The 15,009-nt window shown below is 38.7% G+C and overlaps 1 protein-coding gene across 1 annotated transcript in view; it reads left to right on the top strand.

Moving 5' to 3' along the window:
- LOC128136410 (3'-5' RNA helicase YTHDC2-like) overlaps positions 1–13,344 on the top strand; it is a 54,479-nt gene extending 41,135 nt beyond the window's left edge. Inside the window, 6 exon segments of the mRNA XM_052775916.1 lie at positions 3,446–3,578; positions 5,882–5,927; positions 7,540–7,724; positions 8,008–8,116; positions 12,647–12,778; positions 12,781–13,344. Of these exon segments, the coding sequence (XP_052631876.1) occupies positions 3,446–3,578; positions 5,882–5,927; positions 7,540–7,724; positions 8,008–8,116; positions 12,647–12,778; positions 12,781–12,827 (652 nt within the window). The 3' untranslated portion in view covers positions 12,828–13,344.
- The last annotated feature ends 1,665 nt before the right edge of the window (positions 13,345–15,009 follow it).

Here is a 15,009-nt window from a genome sequence, read left to right as displayed (position 1 = left end):
AAAACCCCGATGTGGAATGAAACATAAGAAACGTGTTTTTTATGGAAGTACCTATGTAATCTTTTCTTTCTATTAGAAAATACTTCAGTGGGTAATCAGTATCAGTCGTAGAACACATGCCAGTTTACAGGACCAAACAGCTCTTTGTGTATAGATTTGCTTTTGTATTGGAGAATGATGGTATTTGCTTACAACTGTAGATGCATATTACTGGAAAGCTAATGGATTGGTTTATGTCTCGAGGATAGTTTTTCTGCTCTGTCCTTCAGGTAAGTGAGGTTTTCTGTGTTTATATTCTCTTGTTTTTTGCAGGGCCCTTGGAACACTACCATGATGATGTTTGCTGTGCTTTGTGGGAGGATGGGGTTTATTTAGTTTTGAGAGATTCAAGATATCAATACACAGGATGAATTAGCTTATATATTACTTGTAATAGGAGTATAATATTACTAAACTTCATTGTGAAATCTGTCCTTTTCGCCTGCATTTTTTAATAGATGGTATATACCCTTGATCCACTTCGTTGGTGGGGGTTTGGGTTTTTTTAATGCAGGCTGAAGCTGGTAGCTAATGAAAACTTCTGCTAGTGCACATGATCTCTCTGTGTTGTTAAGTTTTATGAATGTAATTTTTGAAAGAGTACTTTAAGAAATGCAGAATTACAGAAGTGTAGTTCCTGAAGGAATTATCTTTTATTTCACAAGGAAATTGCTGTCAACCTTTATGAGTTAAGAAAGCTTTTATTTTGGTCAAATGGCTGTGTATCGCCAAGACATCTTGTATAATTAAAACTTTTTTTTTTGTAACACAACTGTAAAAATGCAATGTAACATGTGTGTTTACAAAGGAAAAACAAACACGAAACTTCAGAATGTTCAGAATGTAACTGGTGAATATGAACTATATGATGTACAGTTTTCTGTTATTTATAACAGCAGGCTGACCTTAATGGGCCAAGTCCTAATGTATGGATGCAGATACATATACATGTATTTGTTGATCTGCTATAGTTTGCAGTTCCTTCAGGCAACTGTGGAGGTGCCTGTTCCATTGCTCCAAGCATTCATATTATTTGTCAGACCATTTTTGTTTTTAAAGTATATCCGAAAGGAAGGAGTTGCTCCCAACCCACTAGCATCTTGAAGTGGTTACTTGTCATCTTGCCAAATTACAGGAATAAGCTACATGCAGTTAACCTCTTTTGCGTGTTTGTGTCCTGTGTGGTTTTAATGTGCAGACTGATAACTCTTACACATGATCCTGTGTTCTATGTTCCCTGTGGAAGAGTGCCATCTAGCCCCTATAGGGAAAGGAGAGTGCTTTGCACTGGTATAGAATTGTTACTTTGAGAGGAGTCAATTTCTACTCTGACAGACATTCTCATACCTATGAAAACCACTTTTACTGCTCCAAAGGGGAAGGATGCGTGAAGGCCAGAACCTGAGCCAACATCTTGTCCGAATGGAAACAGCAAGTGAGCTCAGTGAGGGAAAGAGACATTTTTCTCGTGTTACCCTAGTATAAGTATGCAAGCCTTAGTTAACAAAAGACAAGTGTGAAGAAACAAAAACTAAAACCTAAAAACAAACAAACAAATTTAATTAAATTATATTGTCTTTTTTACATTATGAATAAGTGTGTGTATTTTAATTTCTACCTCACCTTAGCTGAATGTGATTTGAAGTATCTGGATAACATACAGTGTGGTTGTCACCTGAGGATAGGGTGAGATTATAAACCACAGTACTGGCACATGTTGAGAAGTGTCCTGGTTTCCCAGAATGTCCTGTGCCATATCCAGAGAGCAGTGGCGTTCATGCCTGTATGTGCAGCAGAGAGCAGGGCCTGGCACAGTTGGGGTTAGGAGAGCTGAAAGTATGTCCCAGTAAATGTTGGAGGCTTTTCTGTGCAAGAAGATAATGCGGTTCACAGTTGAATTGCAGGGTCAAAGAGGGAGTGTCCTAGTGGTGATAGCTGTGCTTAAAAGACTGTCTTTAAAGTCAGAAGTACCTTTGGGTTTTGTTCTTTTGTTTGAGAAGAGATTTGTCCGGAGGACTCATCAAAATATTCTGTTGTGCTGGCTTCTTGCAAATGGTTAAGTCATCAAAATATACTAACTAGCTCTTTGAACCAAATGGAGGCTTGTCAGGCAGCCAATCATAGAACAAACAGTTAAAGGTTTATTTATTGTTACAGGTAATTAAACTTACTACCTATTTCTGTTCATGATAGAATCATTTAGGTTGGAAAGGGCCCTTAAGATCATTGAGTCCAACCGTTAACCTAGCACTGCCAAGTCTACCGCTAAACCATGTCCCTAAGCGCCACATCTACACAACTTTTAAACACCTCCAGGGATGGTGACTCCACCACTTCCCTGGGCAGCCTGATGAGTGCTTGCCAACCCTTTTGGTGAGAGAATTTTTTCATAATATCCGATCTAAACCTCCCCTGGTGCAATTTGGGGCCGTTTCCTCTCATCCTATTGCTTGTTACTTGGGAGAAGAGAGCAGCACCCACCTCACTACAACCCCCTTTCAGGTAGTTGTAGAGAGTGATAAGGTCTCCCCTCAGCCTCCTTTTCTCCAGACTAAACAGCCCCAGCGCCCTCAGCTGCTCCTCATAAGACTTGTGCTCCAGGCCCCTCACCAACTTGGTTGCCCTTCTCTGGACACGCTCCAGCACCTCCATGTCTTTCCTGTAGTGAGGGGCCCAAAACTGAACACGGTACTCGAGGTGCAGCCTCACCAGTGCCGAGTACAGGGGAACAACCACCTCCCTGTTCCTGCTGGCCACACCGTTTCTGATACAAGCATCCAAATTACAGCATCCATCTTCATTTTAAGGGCCTCTGAGAGAGCACAGGATTGTACTAGCTAACCCAGATACAACAACTTAAAACGTTCATAGAGTTTGGAAAGATTGTAGCTGTAATAAATCAAAAACTGGATTGAAGGTCATTTTCACCATTTGTATTAGAAATGGTAGTAATAATAATTAAATTTATACATACATGGGAAACTGATCCTGAAGGTGCAGTCAGGAAAGAAAGCCTTGTGAGCTATTAAGATTTCTAGGAAGGCAAAGAATTCTGTCCAAAGCAGTAAATGTTAAAATGGTAACTCGTACATCAGTATATAGTGTGATAGGTGAAAGACCGTAAGCATTAGCAGCTTTGAATAAGTAAAGACCAGTGCCATTGCATTGCTGAAAATAGTCACCCAGGCCTCTAAATGTTAATAGTTCTATTCGTTTTGCTTGGCTTAATTAGAATCACATCTTCTAAAAAGAAAATCTAGCATAGCTTTGGGTTATATTTATGTGAATACTGTAAATAAAAGTAACTAATTTTTAAAGGATAAATTACACAATTTCTTAAACTGCTTTTCATATTTTCGGATATAACCGGCTATATAGTGTATAATGACAGAAACGTTTCTTTCAGTTTCTGTGCAGTGCTCGAAGGAAGTGAGAATGATATGAGGTTTGTGTACTGTGCTTCCTGCATCTGCTACATGCTTGATAACTGGTCAGGCATGGATATGAAAAAAGCGATAGACTATATTAGAAGAAGTATGGTGAGTATTCACAAAGTGTTATTTCTTACTACGTTTTAAAGTTACTAGCTTTATTTCTCAACTATGACTAAAAATCTCTCTGTCCAAAGCTACTTTTTTTTTTTTTGCATTTGTATTTTCATTGTAACGTGTGCACTAGCAAGATAATTTTATTTGGTGTGTTTGTTCACTGCAAATTAAATCTGATCTTTTTTCTTTAAAACTCAATTTAAAATCGAAAGCAAGTTTTTGAAAACTGGGGCCTGATGTTCCTATAACTTAGAAAAAGTGCATAAATAAAGCACTGCATCCATAAAATCCTCACATTTCAATGAGCTGTCGTCCTGCTTTTTAAATGATATACAAAATCAAAGGAAAAACTAATTACTAACATCAGTTCAAGCTTAATAACTGTTTCCAGTCATGTACTTCATTATTTATTAGATATTTGGAATGAAGGAAAATATTAGTATATACACATTTTTTTCTGTGTCTGTGCAAGCTGTCTTCATATTTGGTTGGAGCAAAAGAGTTTTCAGCTTTTTTTCATGATGTTTCATTAGTTCAATTGAGTTTCATTTTCCAAGATTAAAATAGTGCTTTTCAAAGAAGCTGAGTAAGCTTGAAAACTTTGCACGCAAGCAAAGCAAAACAAGGAATTCATTCACCACTTCCCACCAGCAGGCAGGTGTTCAGCCACCTCCAGGAAAGCAGGGCTCCATCACACATAACGGTTACTTGGGAAGACAAACGCCATCACTCTGAACATCCCCCACTTCCTTCTTCTTCCCCCAGCTTTATATGCTGAGCATGACACCATATGGTGTGGAATATCCCTGTGGTCAGTTGGGGTCAGCTGTCCCGGCCCAACTTCTTGTGCACCCCCAGCCTGCTCGCTGGTGGGGTGGCCTGAGAAGCAGAAAAGGCCTGGACTCTGTGTGAGCACTGCTTAGCAGTAACGAAAACAGCCCTGTGTTATCAACACTGTTCTCAGCACAAATCCAAAACATAGCCCCATAGCAGCTACTATGAAGAGAATTAACTCTGTCACAGCCAAAGCCAGCACACTTCTGTGTCTGCTTCTATTTCTTTTTTTCTTCTCAATGTCAGCTTTAAAAACAGATGTACAAAATAATCCTTAGGTCATTCCTAAAGATATGCTAGCTCCTGTAGCCATTCTTTGGTTAGGACTATAGGAGTCATTAGTGGTCTGTCAAGGTGTCCTTTATCTACTAGCCACTGTTAAATGTTTTGGAGAAAGCATGAGAAGTTCATAGTCAGCACCCCAGGAGGGGGAGTTAAAATTGCTTTCTGTCTGATCAGATATGGAACCAATCATTAATTGAGCAGTTAATACAGAAGATGTAGGACCTGTGCAATTTCACTTCAAAAGTTAAACTTCATTTTTGTTCCTACTAAACAGTATGGTATTTGTCCAGTGATAATTTATTAAATATTCTATGAACTCTTGTAAAATAAACATTTTACGTATAACTTACTGTGATCTCTTGTTTCTTATGCAAAATGATTTAATGAATTTTTAGGGAAGAAAGATTGTTATTCCTACATATACAGCGTCATCTGGTCCTGCATTGCTCTTAACAGACCTGTACTATAATATGCTTGGTGCTTTGTTCATCAGACTCAAGTTTCTCCTTTTTCTTTCACTTAACAAAGTGATTTTTCAGCATTTCTGAGCTATTTTTTAACAGTAATATTTTACAGGGCAGGTTTAGTCCAATAGTATGCTTTGTTATGTTTTTGCTTCTGGTTTCCTTCAGCCCCCACCCCATCTTCATGTTTTTTTAAAGCCTGATGTTCTTGCTCCTTACTAAAGCATTTCTTGTACTCGAGTATTACACACACAGTAGTACCTTGCGTTTTGCCTTTTTGTATGTTAACCAGCTTTTGGGTTAGAGACAGATTATTTTATCCATTTAATTTTGTTTGGAATTACATATCCGTTTTCTCTTTTTAGAAAGACAAAAAAAAATGGGTCTGTTTTTTTTTTTTTTCTTTAATGGTTATCTGCATCACGTGTTTTCCCTTTTTGGCAAAGACATGTTTACCCATTTTCAGACTTTTAACATAGGTAACAACTAAAATGAACTCCATTAAAGTCATAAAAGCTGCCTGCATTGAAACAAGGCTGATTTGTTAACTGTTTTGTGCCAAGACCTGTGTTTGAGGTGTAGGTTCAGAATTTAATCAGGTTAAATGGTGGTTATGGGCTGATGATAATTTTGCTAGCAAACTGAGAAATTGCGATGTCTGTGAAAGTGATGTGGTTCTAAAGTAACTGGTTTATGGGCTTTTTTCTTCAGTCTTATGATAATGGCCTGGCACAGGGAGCTGGACTGGAATCTCATGGTAAGTGTTAAAATGTTCTACACCTGTTGTAAAGACTGGGATTGCAAATGCTGTAAGAGATGCAGGGTATGTCATGCCTTTCCATCTTTTCTAATTTTAAGGACGTAGGATGATGAGGAGCAAATCCAAAACATGCCTCAGAATATCATCTGTTGTCTTCCCTTAGTTCCAGCTTAATATCAGAGCAGACGGGCTGTTAATATAACAACTCCATTAATCTTACCTCATGAATGTTTTGTTGAAAGGTGTTGCCTGTAGTTCTCATCTCTTGCTGACAGAGCAAACTTTTTCCATGTGTACCATTGCTACTCTGGATTTATCTGCAAGAGATTTTGTGCAGTGCACCTGATAATCTCCAGTTTCAGCAGCTATTAGTAAAACCTAGAAACATTTCCTCTGATAGACTACAGCATCCACGAAGGGCTCAAATCTTGAAGCAGCAGTTAATTTTTGTAAACTGTAGTAGTGAAGATAGGAATTCCCGAGACTAATATTTTTAAGCAAAATGTTTCTGTGCCATGAAGTCTGGTCTGCTTGTGACAGAGAAACTATTGACTTTTATGTGACTGATACTAAATCTGTCAAATGTTTGCTAGCTTTATCCTTAGTATTGAGCTTTGATAGGATTCCATCTGTTTTCTTCCTGCAGGATGGATAAAGTTGAAAAACTTCAATTATACCCCTACGTATTTAAAAAATTAGTTAACTAAGTTACTGTAGAATGCTAGTGATAGCAGATAGCATTACTTCAGTATCCTTCTGCTGCTCCATTGCAGCATCAGAATGAAAATAACCTTAGAGTTACTGAGGTCTTCTAGCACCGGGATAGTGTAAGGAACTTTGGGCCCCAAGTCTTGCATCAACAGCTTGCTCACGGTCTTTCCCAGGCTGTAATTTTATCATATCAGGTAATAAACTCAGAATGAGTTTTGATGGTCTTTAAGAAGTGTTGGCCATAATACACAAAGAACATGAGTTTCTCTTCTAATTTCGAATTTTATAGTGCAGTTTCCTTGACAACAAAAAATTCCTTCGAATTTTATAATAATCTGTATCTATTACAACCATGAGAGTCCAGCAGTCTTTTCATAGTATTAACCACGTCTTTTTTTCTTTTTTTTTTTTTTTTTCTTTTTCCTTAATTTTTTTTTTTTGGCTCTCTGCTCATCAGACACTTCTGTGTGTTTATATCCTCTGGGGGATTGAGTCTGAGACTGCCTTTGGCATCTTTGCTTCAGTCTGATGGCTGGCATCCCAATAGCTTTCTTTTTTAAGTTACATATGAAGAAATGTTTTCTGTTGCATTGCAATTTACTTGTTTCTGGACTGCTGTGTAATGTAAATTGCGCAGCATTGAGAGGCAATCCAGCTTTAAGAAAACAAATTCAGGTTTATTTGTGCAAGGGTTGGGTTGAAGTTTTTTTCCCCCTTGACATACATGAACTAAAGTGTTTTTTATTTAGGTGGATTTTAGGCTTAAAATTAACACTTTTGTACTTCTAAAAATCCATTGATTTAGTTGTTACTGCCCTAGTTAAAGTTCTGAATGAGGTCATACAGGCTTCAGTGAAAATCTGGGTATCAAAACATTGCAAAAACTCTGTCTTCACAGGTGGCTCTACATTTTGTGGTATTGCATCGCTGTGTTTGATGGGTAAACTGGAGGAAGTTTTTTCAGAAAAAGAGCTGAACAGAGTAAGAAGATGGTGTATAATGAGGCAACAGAATGGCTACCATGGACGACCCAACAAACCTGTAGACACTTGCTATTCCTTTTGGGTGGGAGCAACATTGAAGGTAGTGTATGGAACAGCTACAGGATAGTTACTGACTTGTTTTGATTTCTTTAAGCATCGTATCTTTTTGCTTGAAAGAGTTACATATTTGGCACAAGCGCATGAATATGCACAGATCACTGTAAAGGCCTTTCATCTTGCAAAAATGCAGGATATGGAGGTTTACCAGATCAGTGCTATCTCTGCTGTGACTGCTTATCTCATAAATAGGCACTATCTTTTAGTATTAAAAATATATTAAGATTTAGCATGTTACTGTAATGGTGTAATTTATTTCTTTTCAGCTCTTGAATATATTCGAATATACCAATTTTGAGAAAAACCGAAATTACATCCTGTCAACTCAAGATCGTCTTGTTGGTGGATTTGCCAAGTGGCCAGATAGCCATCCAGGTAAATTTACTTTTCAAAATCATGGTGAGTGTGTTCTAAGCTAGAAATACATTCCAGCAGTCAGACATCCAAGAGGTGTAAAGGAAGTTTTCTCCTCAGTCTCCTTCAAAAAATGAAAAAAACCCACCTTAAAATATAATGAGATTTTCATTATTTAAGTGGAAAGAGAGAGGTATAGTTTTTCCCTGCTCAGCCACAGAGCAAATGAGCTGTTGTTGTTTAGACTGTTGCTAAAAGAGTATCGCTGTGTATTTAGAGCTGGGCAGGCCTTTCCGTATGTGTTTAACTGTTCTAGTTAAAGGGAATATTGTGCAGTGGGTATCTTTGTAAATCCTCTGAGTAAAGTATTTCAAAACATTTGTTTCCTTAATAAAGGAATCCTTAAGCTTATTTAGAAGTCACTGATGTATGTAAAAATAGTCAAAACTTACGTAGTCACATATTACGATTTACAGATTGTAGTTGCACATAGCAATTATACATAGTATATCTGAAAGTTAATTACTATCCTTTCGGAAGGGCCTAATTTGAAGTAGTGAAAAACTTGAAAAGATGCTAAAATCTTTTAATTTGAAATAATTTTAAAAGATGCTAGAATTCAATGAAGGTATTGCAAACTTGTGAAAACAAACCTTGTGCCAGTAGTGTTGCCCAGTGACATTTTGTACGGGGCAGATAAACGGTCTGTAAACTGACCAAATAAGATAAAAATTTAGTTGTAATAAAGGATGAGTCTGTTCAGAATCTGTGTCCTGATATTTCATCCTTTCATCGTTCTCAACAACAGTTGATAATTTTTCAAGGTGAACCCACACTGAAAACACAGTGCTTGTGATAGATTTGCTCCTCCCACTCCCCTGAAAATAAGCTTAGGATTCCTGAGAACTTTAGCTGTATTTACTCTTTTATTATATAGATCAGTCAGTATCACTTGGAGGAAATATTTCTGTTTATCTTGATGAACCATTTACGTAGTGAGCTAGGGGTTAAAGAATCTGTTTAAAACCCAGTCATGTGCAAAGTTCCTTAACCTGTCTTTTAGCATAGCTGTGATTGTTTGAGATAAGATTTGAGAAAGTCAAGACTAATAATAAAGCTGTTTTCCTTTGATTTGTGTGGTCTTACAGCCTGAATGCTACTGTTTCCTATAAAGCAAGCTTTTGCTGTCTCTTGTTTTGTTGTGATAGGTGGGCTTATTGCACCATTCTTTCCTCAGGCAGATGGTGACGTAAGTCTGTGTTTTGAAGGACAGAGTAAAAAGTCAATGCAGTTCTGATGTGAAGAGTGACTGTAAATGCAGCATTGCAAAGATTGTTTCTGTGGAACTGTGATTTCATTGTCATACATACAAGCTGAGCTTCCTACAAGCTCAGTATAGTATCTGAAAGGCAAGCTGTCTTTGGCTTTGTCGCAAAACTCAGATGTGACAAAATATTCCAGGGAAAGTTTGCAAAGTAAGAACATGCCATTTTTTCAAAGGTGATTTCTAAGATAGATTCAGAATTTGAACTTCTGTAGCTCCTACTTTATAAAAGCTCTGTTTAAATTTGGATAGTCAACCTGTCTTTGCAGGGCAATAATGTTTCTAGGAAGAAGTCTAGAAGAAATTGCAGAAAACAGTCAACAGCTTGTGATAATATATGTATTACATGGACTTCCAAAGTTGCAAGTAACTTTTCACAACTCGTGATTCAGGGAAATATTACTTTGTAGTACTGATATTCCCATGCTAACAGACATCAATACAGTGTTGGTCTGGAGGCCAGTAGCGTTATTTAACGCTTTTTCTTGATTTAAAATAGTGTTTGGACCAGCATGCTTATTGATCAGTGAGCTTAGAAAACTTTCTTGCCTTTGAAAATAAATCTAAAAAGTCAAAAGACTCTTAAATGCTAGTAATCCTCTGAAAACATGAGCATAACAAAGTGAATCAGGACATGACTTGTTTTGTTCATAGTGATTGACAGGTTGTCAAATATAGGAAAGGCTTTCATCTGAAAAATCTTCTGAATATCATTGTAGTAGTATTACTGTTCTATGAAGCAGGCATGGACACTGGCTTAAGGAGAGTCATACTTCAAAACAGAACTGAACACCTGCATTTGTTCTGTTCTTTGTTTACAAATGACTGATACGTATTTTTTTTTCTAAGTCTTTCATGTTAAGCAGTTAGATCTGCTACCTGGTGTTAATGTTACTTGTTAAAAGCATTAAACCACATTAATGTGGTTTACTGGAGTTAATTTTCTTCCTAGGAGCCCGTATGGTGCTGTGTTTTGGATTTGTGACCAAAGCAGCGTTCATAACACGCCGATGTTTTAGCTGTTGTGGAGCAGCGCTTACACAGTGTCAAAGCCTTTTCTGTTTCTCACACCGCCCTGCTAGCGAGCAGACGGAGGGTGCGCCAGAAGCTGAGACAGGGCACAGCTGGGACAGCTGAACCCCGCTGACCACAGGGGTACCCCATACCACACAGCATTTTGCTCAGGAGTAGAAACTGGGAGGAGGAGGAAGGGGGGGGACACATTTGGAGTTACAGTGTTTGTGTTCCCAAGTAACTGTTACAGGTGATGAAGCCCTGCTTTCTGGGAAGCAGCTGAACACCTGCCTGCCGATGGGACATAGTGAACGAATTCCTTGCTTTGTTTTGCTTGCACTCGTGGCTTTTGCTTTCCCTGTAAACTGTCATTATCTCGGCCTACAGGTTTTCTCACTTTCACTCTTCCTTTCCTCTTCTCCCCTTGGGGGTGGAGGGGGGGAAGTGAGTGAACAGCTGCGTGGTGCTTAGCTGTGTACCAGCGTTAATCCACAACATTTAGCTACAACACATACCTAAGCCATTTGGGTTTTTTTCAGACTTGTGCGTAAGTCATGACTAGATATAAATAAACTTTTATTTGAAATTACTAGATGTACTGCTGCATGCCCCAGGAGGTCGTGCCGTGACTCTGATGCATCTCATTTGTTATCTTTAAATTATACACAATATAAAAGAATTGGAAGTACATACAGATCGAAAGGTTTAACATAAAAGAGTGAGAGGATGAAAATGAATGTGCACAATTACTACATGTAAAACACTGAAGTTACATTTGCTCTCATAGAAGTGTAAATACACCTTACTCTGTTACTGTTTTTAAGACAGCAGCCGAGCAGTTGTGAGGTTGCGTGCGGCATTCTGTATTTGTGAGTCACTTAGGAAACAAAATGTTTGGACCTGTGTTTTTTGACCTTGAAAACCTGGTGTATTTCATAGCTTGAAACAGGAGTACACAGGCTACATATATGTGTTTTGGCTAGAACTAACTTGAGTATTAAGTTAGCATGGATTTGCACAACTGCTGAACTTTGTGGTTAAACCCAGCAAATAGCCATATACAGGTAATTAGGTTTGTATATTGTTTTTAGTGCATATCAGTGCAGCTGTCCACAGGGGTTAATATAGTCTTACGTCCTGAAGTTGAGGTGTCCTTGTCTGATGTACTTTCTGCAAGGTCAGTGGGGGCTGTATCTGCTGAGCATGCTTTTGTCTGCATGTTAATGCTGATAAGCAGAAGCCGTTTTTCAGAGCCTCTCTCTCCAGATACCTTCTTGTAATATCATTTTAGTCAGATATGAATTTACTGACACCTCCAAAAGATTACTAACTGTTGAGAATTTGTAAGAGGCACATTTAAGTTCACATCCTCTTTCCATCTTTAGCCTGTGATTTCATGGGCAAATAATCCAATCTAGTGGCTTGCTGCTGCCCAGAGGAGGCACACTCACTTCTCTTCCTCCCAGCTTTGCCAAGTACGGCTGTACGTCCTTTCTCCTTTTTGCATTAGCTTTGGTGTATATCAAAACCTGCAAACCAGTTTAATTCACTAAAATGTCAGAAAACTGTCCATTTTCTCCTGCTTGGGTTAATTTTCTTCCATCTTTTTTCAATTGCTTTACGTCATGGAGGGTGTTCAGCAAGCTGTAAGGTAGGCAGGCTGGTGTAGGCAGCAGGAGCAGCGTGGGACAGAGGAATAGGAGCATCCCTTTTTTGTGGCAGTCATCTGTTATGACTGATCAAGCCACCTCATGAATTCTTACCCTTAGTGTATTCTCCCAGGAATTTGAGAGACTCCTCTTTGAGTATGACTCCTTTTCATACTTCTAAATCTTACTGTTTGGCAGCTATTGGCACTAATTTTGGTGTTTCAGTAGTCAGCTGTTCATCAAGTAATCAGCAAAAAAATGTTCATGTTCGGGGAAAAAAAAATTGGCTTTGTGGACAGAAATTATCTCCAGATGCTCAAATTCTCTTGCTGTTTGGCCTGAGCACTCAAGAAAACTGGACTCTAGTTTTAGAGATTGCAGACTATCAGTTCATGCTGGTGGCTTTGGGTAGAAATTGATTTCTTCTGTCAAAACTCAAGTTTAAAATGTAGCACCTGTTTGTTTGTTTTCCTTGGCTGTAATTATTCAGAGGTGTTAACCCAGGAACACTTGGCTGTTACAGCCTGATATAATTTTCTTTTTCCTTTCCTGTCCTTCTTTCAGATGCTTTACATGCCTACTTTGGGATCTGTGGTTTGTCGTTAATTGGAGAACCTGGTATTTGCCAAGTTCATCCTGCCCTGAATGTAAGCACAAGAACCACAGAGCGCCTTCACCACCTTCATCAGATCTGGAAAACAAGGACTCTAAACAGTGTTCAGACAACACACACGTCTCTACATGACTGATTTAGACTTGAATGTAGTTCTGGTAGCATAATTGTAGCCCAAGGTTAAAAGCCATGTATAACCAATGTGCTCTTTTAAGTGCTGGAGTCATACAATCAGATCTGTGTTGGTGGCATCACTTTGGTAGGGAGTTGCCTTCAGCAGGTTATTCTGCATTGTGAAAAAAGGAAATATTTTGATTATATAGAAGTTTGTCACCGCAGACTGTAAGTGGCTTTTCAAATGGCTTTACTTCTGAGAAATCCCTTGAGGCATTTAAACTTCATTTTTATTTTATTTTTTTAAATTTGTGCATACTGTGCCAAAATATATAATGGGGAAGTATTTTCAAAATCTGTTTACATATCATACAGTATAGCACAGAACCTTGGAGTTCTTTATGACCTTAATGTTTGACATATTTTTGGTAGAGAATCTCCCATTTTAAGTCTCGGTTAAAAGTTACCTTTTATCGTCTACTTTCAGATTCCATAAACTTTGTTAAAAAAAAAAAAAAAATTATTTTATTCAGTATACTGGACTTCTAAAGTCGTGTGGCCTTACTAAATGGATTTCATAATTCTGAGTAGCTTCTACACAGATGCAGTGGATCGTTAGCCAAAGAGTTTTCATTTGAAATGTTCTCCTTGTGTGAAATGCAATGAGAGTGTGGTGGATTGAGGTATGACAATAAGAGATACTGAACACAGTCTTTTGGAGGAGTAGCTGTGTGCAGAGCAGCATTAGAACCTGTTTCCAAAGTCAAGCCTTTGCAATACATTAAAAGTGTACAACTGCACTCTGATTATTTTTTTATACGTATTTCCCTTTTAGTGTGAAATAATTTGGAGTTTCGTAACCATTCTGTGTAAAGAATGAAACATTGGGCTTAAAGTAGTGGCAGTGGTTTACTGTTAGAGAGAGATGATGAACATTTTCAGCTTATTTAGCAGTGGTGCCTTACTTCGTATGCTTGAAATGCTGCTCACAATCAAAGCATGTAATTTTGCAGCTGTTGTGTTTGTGGCGGGTCAGTTTGTGCATTTCAGGCATACAGTAGATACGAGGATGTCTTTCTACTTGCCAGTCATTAAGGCACATTTTTTTTCTAAAGGACTCCCAAACACAGATAACTGAAGACCTCTCAAGCCAGATTAAGCACACCATTTGACACCTCTAAGCCCAAACAAACAGGATATAGACCCTTTCAGTCAGCAAAAAGAGCTTCAGGAATAACCATGGTTCTGATTTTGCAATGCAGTGCAAGTGAAAAGGCTAGAGGAGTTGTACCCCTGTTAGACATGTTGGAGAGATCAAATGGGCATCTGCAGGCTAACGGAACAGTCCCAGTGTCCAAACCTGTAGCAGCCTTCCTACTTAAAGAAATGATTTTATTTCTATAAGCAGATTAATTTCCGTGGCAGCATTGGGAGCATCACCAGTGGTGGTGGTCTGCTTTGAAAAGCAGAAGAGCATGGGGCAAGGCTTGGAAGTAAGACGTGTGATCTAGGCATGTCCCAGTAGACACTTTCCTTGCAGGAGGAGAGGCTATGTAGCTGGAAGAACTACGGAATCTGGAGCACTGTAAGCAACAGGACTGTAGGGCTAGTATTGGGACGGGTGAATGAGGTGCTAGAGTAGGACTGGTGCAGAGTAAGAGAATATTAAAACTGGGAGATACGGAGGGTGGAAAGAAGAGAAGAATAGGGAAGGGAATGTGGAGTAAGAGTGTGGAACCAAAATGGTAGAAAGGATTTGAGCTGCCATGGGTAAGTGCATAGATCAGGGAGCAAGAGCAAGAGGGAGGTACTGACTCAAGCAACCTGAGAGAGTGAAGTGAGGAAGATAGAGCTTGGGAATTTGTTTTATTCCCCGTGTCCTGAGATGACCTGAAATCAGCTGCAAATAAAAACAAATAGTAGAGATACCTAAAAGAGAGGATCTACCAGGCTGGGGGCACACTACAGCAGTTCTGTGGGAGTCCATTTTTCTGGAGGAGCTTAATGGGATGTTGGTCAGCAAAGGCTGAGGTAGCTTCCCTGAACAGAAGACTCAGGTCATGGGGATCTACCTAGCTGAGAGTCTACTAAAAAAAAAACCCCACCAAACTTGGTGTAAAATTTGTTCAAAATAGCACAGTATTTGCTTGTCCGTGACATCAGATGGTGGCTGCAAGTTGACCCATGGTAGAGTGGGGTG

This window comes from Harpia harpyja, chromosome Z, assembly GCF_026419915.1.
Source record: "Harpia harpyja isolate bHarHar1 chromosome Z, bHarHar1 primary haplotype, whole genome shotgun sequence".
NCBI classification, from domain to species: domain Eukaryota; kingdom Metazoa; phylum Chordata; class Aves; order Accipitriformes; family Accipitridae; genus Harpia; species Harpia harpyja.
Note: the sequence above shows the minus strand (reverse complement) of the source record. Positions and strands in the feature narration are given on the sequence as shown.